Source organism: Oncorhynchus kisutch, unplaced genomic scaffold (genome assembly GCF_002021735.2).
Source record: "Oncorhynchus kisutch isolate 150728-3 unplaced genomic scaffold, Okis_V2 Okis01b-Okis20b_hom, whole genome shotgun sequence".
NCBI lineage: Eukaryota > Metazoa > Chordata > Actinopteri > Salmoniformes > Salmonidae > Oncorhynchus > Oncorhynchus kisutch.
The window spans coordinates 11,156,871-11,165,102 of record NW_022261978.1 but is presented as its reverse complement, the minus strand read 5'-3'; the positions used below and the strand labels follow the sequence as shown (position 1 = coordinate 11,165,102).

The 8,232-nt window shown below is 40.5% G+C and overlaps 1 protein-coding gene across 1 annotated transcript; it reads left to right on the top strand.

Moving 5' to 3' along the window:
* The first annotated feature begins 1,174 nt into the window (after positions 1 to 1,174).
* LOC116358942 (zinc finger protein 239-like) lies at positions 1,175 to 4,975 on the top strand. The gene is made up of 2 exons (XM_031811390.1): positions 1,175 to 1,346; positions 3,549 to 4,975. The coding sequence occupies exons 1-2, from the start codon at positions 1,202 to 1,204 to the stop codon at positions 4,391 to 4,393; spliced, it is 990 nt and encodes a 329-aa protein (XP_031667250.1). The 5' UTR covers positions 1,175 to 1,201; the 3' UTR covers positions 4,394 to 4,975.
* The last annotated feature ends 3,257 nt before the right edge of the window (positions 4,976 to 8,232 follow it).

Here is an 8,232-nt window from a genome sequence, read left to right as displayed (position 1 = left end):
ATGGGCGTCTTTCAGGTGATGCTTCTTGCGTGACGTATAATGGACTGGACGGGACGCTTCTTCAGGAACAACAAGGCGCCAACTCTTTCAACCACCTCGGTAGCCTGCTTGACAATAAACCTGAAAGATTGATTCTTTGGACCATGTTATTGTACATGAGCTAATCTCAGAGTTTTAGACAAATTTCGGTTGACGTATCTACTGGTGAACTTTAACCTCATGTGCAAACTTGTTAAAGATTGATACTGAGGTTAGCACTAGGCTAGTCGCTAATGCTAGCTAGCTAACGTCCCTGACCATGAGTTCACTGAACTACTCCTCCCTTGCTAATGAAGAGGAGGTCTGCTTTACGGAGAAAGAATATTTGAGAGTGAAAAAGGAGGAAGAGGAGGCTGTTATTGTGAAAGAAGAGAACGAACCTTTTAGAGAGGAAGAGGATGCTATCTTAATAAACGTGAAGGAGGAAGACGTTTTGAGAGTGAAAAAGGAGGAGACAGAAGATCCGATTGACACCAGTGAGTACTGTCTTGAAAACAGGGACACAAACTATGCAGTTGTTGAACTAATACGGGGTTTTTAATGGGCATTCTTACTGTAGGAATTGTTAAATGGTCGATCTGCCATTGGTTCATATACTTTTGGGACTTTTTAATTAGATGTTTTGAATTCTCCATGTGGTCGACATTAAAGTTCCCCTCATCTAGTATAACAGTCTTTTAAAATTCAATATTGGTGCGTATGTTCTACTTAAAATATAAAAAGGCACCCATTTTGTGGAACAACCCTTTTACATTTGCAACACAAATATTTTTTTAAGAAATCAAGATGAAAGTGGCCATTTTAGGCTCTTTTTAGACATATTCATGCCCCTTGTAAGACTGTGATTGCAATAGAAGATCATAAGTTTACCATCTGTTTGATGTTCTCATTCACACAGGAGAGAGACATGACTATGGTGGATCCTCTGCGGAGCCTCAACAACATCCTGATGCTGAAGAGGCAGAGAAGAGTCTCTCCAGATCAGAACACCAGATGGTACAGCTTGGTCTGGTCTAGCATACAGCTTGCTTTATCGGCTTGGGCTGGGTTTCTGTAGAGCACTTTATGACAACAGTGACATCAGCATCCATAATGATGTGCGTTTGTGTCCCCTCTTTATGGTTACCAGGACAACGCTAGCCCTTCCTCCCTCCCGGAGTCCATGTGTCGTGCCTCTCCCGGTCGCACCTTACTGCTGGGTATGAAGAGGTTGTCTGTGCTGCTGGTGGACTTCAGGAAAACAACGGGGCTGAGTGGAACTGTGAGAGGAGGAGAAGAGAAGAAAGGATCAGATTTGACTCATCAAAGTAAGTGCTGTAGTTTAGTTTGAACAAATACAATAGATCTGCCCACTGGTATCTGTTACCAGGACACCCAGCAGAGTTCTGTTAGTTGACAGGAAGATAGAGTGGTGGATATGGATGTAACACTGAAAAAGGATTCTGCCAATGAAAAGAGAGAAACCAATAGTCCATATAAAACCTTGATGAAAGTTAGCTTTAGAGAGAAAATGTCAAGATGATCCAATGTAAGGTGCGTGTTTTACAAAAACTTATCCTTGAAACATTATGGATATTACATTGCCTGTCCCAGTAAACCCCCCTATCTTTACAAGACTGTTGAACAGGGAAACTAAACTCTAGACACTGTTAATTAATTAACTAATACTGAGGAAAGCTGTGATCCGGCTTATAGGGAAGGACATTCAATAAACACAGCACTTAAAAATGACTGATTGGCTGAGAGAAATTGATGATGATAAAAATATTGTTTAGGCTGTTGTGTTAGACTTCAGTGCGGCTTTTGACATTATCGATCATAGTCTGCTGCTGAAAAAAAATGTATGGCTTTACACCCCCTGCTATATTGTGGATAAAGAGCTTCTTTTTTTAAAAATAGGATTCTTTATTTAACAAGGCAAGTCAGTTAAGAACAAATTCTTATTTTCAATGACAACCCAACTGCCTTGTTCAGGGGCAGAAGGACAGAGTTTTACCTTGTCAGCTCGGGGATTCAATCCAGCAACATTTCGTTTACTGGCCTACCGCTCTAACCACTAGGTTACCTGCCGCCCCAGAGCTACCGGTCTAACAGAACACAGAGAGTGTTCTTTAATGGAAGCCTGTACAACACAATCAAGGTAGAATCAGGAATTCCCCAGGGCAGCTGTTTGGCACCTACCTTTTTCAATCTTTACCAACGACATTTGAGTAAAGCCAGTAGGGGCTGAGTTGAAAAACTACAAACCTCGGATTTTCCACTTCCTGCTTAACAAAATATGGAAAGCCAGGCCCAGCCAATCAGGATGAGTTTTTCCCCACAAAAGGGCTTCATTACAAATAGAAATACTACTCGGGTGGCTGGTCTCAGATGCTGTGGAGATCCTGGGCTGGCGTCGTTATATGTGGTCTGTGGTTGTGAGGCCAGTTGGATGTACTGCCAAATTCTCTAAAATGAAGTTGTGAGGTGGCTTTTGGTAGAGAATTGAACATTCAATTATCTGGTAACCGCTCTAGTGGATATTCCTGCAGTCAGCATGCCAATTGCATGCTCCCTCAACTTGAGACACCTGTGGCATTGTGTTGTGTGACAAAACTGCACATTTTAGTGTGGCCTTTTATTCTCCCCTATTCTACCTGTGTAATGATCATGCTGTTTAATCAGCTTGATATGCCACACCTGTCAGGTCGATGGATTATCTTGGCAGAGAGTAAATGTTAACTAACAGGGATATAAACAATTCTGCAATCTTTTTTTTCTCAGCTCATTAAACATCTAACACTTCACATGTTGCGTTTTATAATTTGTTTATTGTAGTTACTATCAGTTTTAGGAACATCTTTCCAAATATTTCACATTATTTTTTACATTACCCAAAATATAACATCAGCGATAGTCAAAATGTTAAATCTGTGAACGTCTAAATATGAAATTGGGCCACTAAAACAGCAGGTGTCGAACCCTTTCAACAACGGGGAGATTTTACTGATGTGCTTTGTGTCTTCAACGTAAAAACTGCATCAACTTCATGTCATAAAAGCCTTTGACACTTATGAAATGCTTGTAATTATACTTCAGCATTCCATAGTAACATCTGACTAAAATATCTAAAGACACTGAAGCAGCAAACTTTGTGGAAATTAATATTTTTCATTCTCAAAACTTTTGGCCACGACTGTAGGTCGCATTCTGTATCATACAACTATGAAAGTTATATATTTAGAACTACCTGCTCGATTGGAATCCAGTGACGTCTGTGTCTTGAGTGTCCTAGAACTGTTTAGTTTTTTGTGTTCTGACGAAAACAGAATGAATAAATAAGTAGTGTAAACATTGTCAGTAATTACCAGGAAACTCTACAACATTTGTTTTAAGATCACACTTAAGATTGTTAAAACTGGCCTTAGGTTATTGAGGGATCTGATTAGGATTTACCCTCGTAGCAAGGCCGTTTTATCATGTGGAGGTTTCATTCGGGTCTCTATTTTAAAAAACACTGTCTTTGGCAGGAGAAAAACCAGACTCAGAGGAACCAGAGCCAGGGATGTCCAAACCAGCAAGAAGACACCATTGTTCCCAGTGTGGAAAGGGTTGGAACCAGTTAAGTGAGCTTAAACGACATGAGAGAATACACAGAGGGGAGAAGCCTTACCACTGCTCCCAGTGTGGCAAGGGTGTTAACGATTTGGGGAAGCTGAAACGACATGAGAGAATACACACAGGGGAGAAGCCTTACCACTGCTCCCAGTGTGGAAGGCGTTTTAATGATTTGGGGAATCTGAAACGACATGAGAGAATACACAAAAGGCAGAAGCCTTACCACTGCTCCCAGTGTGGAAAGGGTTGTAAAGATTTGGGGATGCTGAAACGACACGAGAGCATACACACAGGGGAGAAGCCTTACCACTGCTCCCAGTGTGGAAAGGGTTTTAATGATTTGGGGAGTCTGAAACGACATGAGAGAATGCACACAGGGGAGAAGCCTTACCACTGCTCCCAGTGTGGAAAGTGTTTCGCCTGGGCATGGAATCTGAAACAGCACGAGAGAATACACACAGGGGAGAAGCCTTACCAATGCTCCCAGTGTGGAAAGTTTTTAGTCTCGGCAAGGTATCTGAAACAGCACGAGAGAATACACACAGGGGAGAAGCCTTACCACTGCTCCCAGTGTGGCAAGTGTTTCGCCGGGGCAGGGGATCTGAAAAAACACGAAAGAATACATACAGGAGAGAAGCCTTACCACTGCTCCCACTGTGGCAAGTGTTTTAACCAGTTAGGGGCCTTGAAACAGCACGAGAGAATACACACAGGGGAGAAGCCTGCTCCCAGTGTGGCAAGTGTTTTAACCAGTTAGGGTCCCTGAAACAGCACCAGATAATACACACAGGGGAGATGCATTACCACTCCTCCCAGGATGCAAAGCTTTTGCCCATTTTGGAAGCCTGAAAGAACATGAGACACAGAGGAGAAGGCTTACAGAAGGTTCGATTTTGGGAAAACATATTACTCATAACAGTCACTTAAACGTCATTAGAGAATCCACACAGGAGAGAGAAATTACTTCTCTTAGCATGTATATTGATATTTCACATCTCATTGACTCACAACTCATCAGAGAACATACACAGTGCTCCCATTGTCTTATATTGTTGACTGATAATGTGTTTACCTGTTTTTACCAGATGAAATTGCTTCTTCCAATTATTGATAAACATGTACCTGTTTAGAAACTGACTGTTAACTGTTAAGGCTCTGTGGATTGATGAGGAATTTAAAAACTGTATGTTTGAAAGAGTTGGGGCCAAAGGAGTGGCTAATAAGTCTGGCTGCACATCTGGCTGGCTCTCGTACTGCAAATTGAGAAATTATGTGACCAAACTCAACAAAAATAATCAACTTTATTAAGAAGCCAAGATCAATGATATAAAGAATGATGTAAAAAACATCATGAAAGAAAAGCAGTGCAAGTTTTGAATTTTGTAAAGTTAGTGTGGGAGAGGCGGAAAAATTGTTATCGATCAATAATGACAAACCTCCTGGCATTGACAACTTGGAAAGCTACTGAGGACAGTAGCTGACTATAGCCACTCCTATCTGACATATTTTTATATGAGCCTAGAGGAAGGTCTTTGTTCTCAGGCCTGGAGGGAAGCCCAATTAATCCACTACCTAGTCATGTAAGACTGGAACATAGTATCAACAGGAACTCTTAGTTCCCTTTATCCATCTGTTACCTAAAATATAGTTTCAACACACAGACATCTGACTATGTACAGTTGACCTTTTCATGCACTTGCCAGGTGTCTACCACTGATTCTTTATCTCAAGCTAAAGCAAAACATGAATCATTGTACTTTTGTCATCACAGGTGTTCCTGTAATGTACAGATATCATCAAAGTTCTTACAAGTCAAATGACACACATCTCTGACACACACACTTATCCCACCAGACATGCCACTGGGGGTCTTTTCACAGTTCACAAGATCCCAGAACAAATTCAAGAAAGCATACAGTATTATATAGGGCCCTTATTGCATGGAACTTCCTTCCATCTCATATTGCTCAAATAAACAGCAAACCTGGTTTCAAAAAACAGATAAAGCAACCCCTCTCCCCTATTTGACCCAGGTAGTTTGTGTATATGCATTGATATGGAGGCTACGTTTGCCTTTTACAAAATGTATGTAGTTCTGTCCTTGATCTGTTCTTGTCTATTGATGTTCTGTATTATTGTCACGCCATAGAGAGGTCTTTTATTCTCTATTTTGGTTAGGCCAGGGGGTGACTCGGGTGGGAATTCCAGTTTCTTTATTTCTATGTTTTCTATTTCTTTGTTTTTGGCCGAGTGTGGTTCCCAATCGGAGGCAGCTGTCTATCGTTGTCTCTAATTGTGAATCAAACTTAGGCAGCCTTTTTCCACCTGTGTTTTTTGGGTAGTTGTTTTCTGTATAGTTGATTTGCCTTACAGAACTGTTCGTTCTTCTCTTTGTTATTTTGTTTGAATGTTTTTTGATTAAATAAAAATCATGAACACTTACCACGCTGCGCTTTGGTCCATGCCTTCCGACGAGAGACGTGACAATTATGTGTCATGTTTTGTGTTGACCGCAGGAGGGGTAGCTGCTGCTTTTGCAACAGCTAATGGGGATCCTAGTAAAATACCAAATACCAAACTCTGTTATTCTCTCTGAGCTCAGAAATAAAGAATCTTGGTTTGACTTGGACTCCAGCAGATCCTTATATTATAATATCCACTACAACTCACCCACAGATTGCTGTTTCATGATTGTCTCAATGAAGAGTTCGTTGTTTCCACGTCAAATTAAAAAACATGCTTAACATTGATGAACCTTCACTATCTTCATCCCTAAACTATCAACATTAACTATTGTCAATTGTTATTCTCAATGACATTCCTGGCCTTATGAAATCCTAGCTAAATACAATGTTCCCACCCGTTTTCATGTCTTTGTTTATGCAAACATTTGTTTATTCGATTATATTTCTCATTAAGAATAATGTTGTTTTAATTCTGTATGGGTCACGCCTGGCTTCGGTCTCCTCACTCAAGCCATTTTGCCACAACTTTGGAAGTATGCTTGGCATCATTGTCCATTTGAAAGACCCATTTGCGACCAAGCTTTAACTTCCTGACTGATGTCTTGAGATGTTGCTTCAATATATTCACATAATTTTCCCCACCCATGATGCCATCTATTTTGTGAAGTGCCCCAGTCCTTCCTCCAGCGAAGCACCCCCACAACATGATGCTGCCACCTGTGTGCTTCACGGTTGGGATGGTGTTCTTCTGCTTGCAAGCATCCCCCTTTTTCCTCCGATCATAACGATGGTCATTATGGCCAAACAGTTCTATTTTTGTTTCATCAGACCAGAGGACGCCTTCAGGCATTTGGAAATCGCTCCCAAGGATGAACCAGACTTGTGGAGGTCTACCATTTTTTTCTGAGATCTTCGCAGATTTGTATTTATTTTCCCATGATATCAAGTAAAGAGGCACTGAGTTTCAAGGTAGGTCTTGAAATACATACACAGGTGCTCTTCCAATTGACTCAGGATGTCAATTAGCCTATCAGAAGCTACGAAAGCTATGACATAATTTTCTGGAATTTTCCAAGGCTGTTTCAAGGCACAGTCAACTTAGTGTATGTAAATATCTGACCCACTGGGATTGTGAAATAATCTGTCTGTAAACAATTGTTGAAAAAATGACTTGTGTCATTAACACAGATGTCCTAACCGACTTGCCAAAACTATAGTTTGTTAACAAGAAATGTGTAGAGTGGTTGAAAAATGAGTGCACTGTCGGATCTAGAAGCATAAGCATTTCACTACACTCACAATAACATCTGCTAACCATGTGTATGTGACCAATAACATCTGCTAACCATGTGTATGTGACCAATAACATCTGCTAACCATGTGTATGTCACCAATAACATCTATTGTTATTCTCAATGACATTCCTGGCCTTATGAAATCCTAGCTAAATACAATGTTCCCACCACAATAACATTTGCCAAACCATGTGTATGTGACCATTAGCATTTGATTTGAACAAAACAAATCCATGTGATGATGTTTGATCAATGTGGAAAACGGATTGGATTTGTAAAAATCCATCTACATAAGGTATTTGTATTAATTTTCACACAACTGGTAACCAGCTACTGGTGACATTTTGTGTTTCACCCAACTGGCAACCTAAATCCAATGACGGTGGACATTTTGTGTTGAATTCACTTTAGTTGACGAATCAAAGAAATGTAAATAGAAACTAGATGTTGAACTGACGTCTGTGCCCAGTGGGACGGTTTGAATAAGCAGCAGGTGTTGGATCAATATCCACCTTAGTAGCTAAATTTCCATGCAATTTGCGACAGATTTTCATGTGAATATTCTCAAATCTGCATAAAACAATATACGTATTTTCCCACCGGAAACGTTTGCATCAAACAGATTTATTGCGGATAGAAGTTTGCGTGATGAAGTAGTGCACGGAAAAAATGTTTTGCTGTTGAATTCCCATGTACTGAATGAAAAATGGAAGTTGAATGTGTTTCCATTGCATTTTCAACTCTACTGATGGTTTTGAAAAACCGTTGAGTTATATAACAAACGTGCTCTTGTCCCGTGCACTGTAGCCAACAGCTCACATATACAGTGTTGGTAG

What these genes read in the sequence shown, in the direction of transcription:
- LOC116358942 (XM_031811390.1), top strand. Translation starts at nt 1,202, where the DNA reads ATGTGTCGTGCCTCTCCCGGTCGCACCTTACTGCTGGGTATGAAGAGG. An exon ending in ATCAGATTTGACTCATCAAA is followed by an intron (nt 1,347 to 3,548) that starts GTAAGTGCTGTA and finishes TGTCTTTGGCAG; the next exon opens with GAGAAAAACCAGACTCAGAG.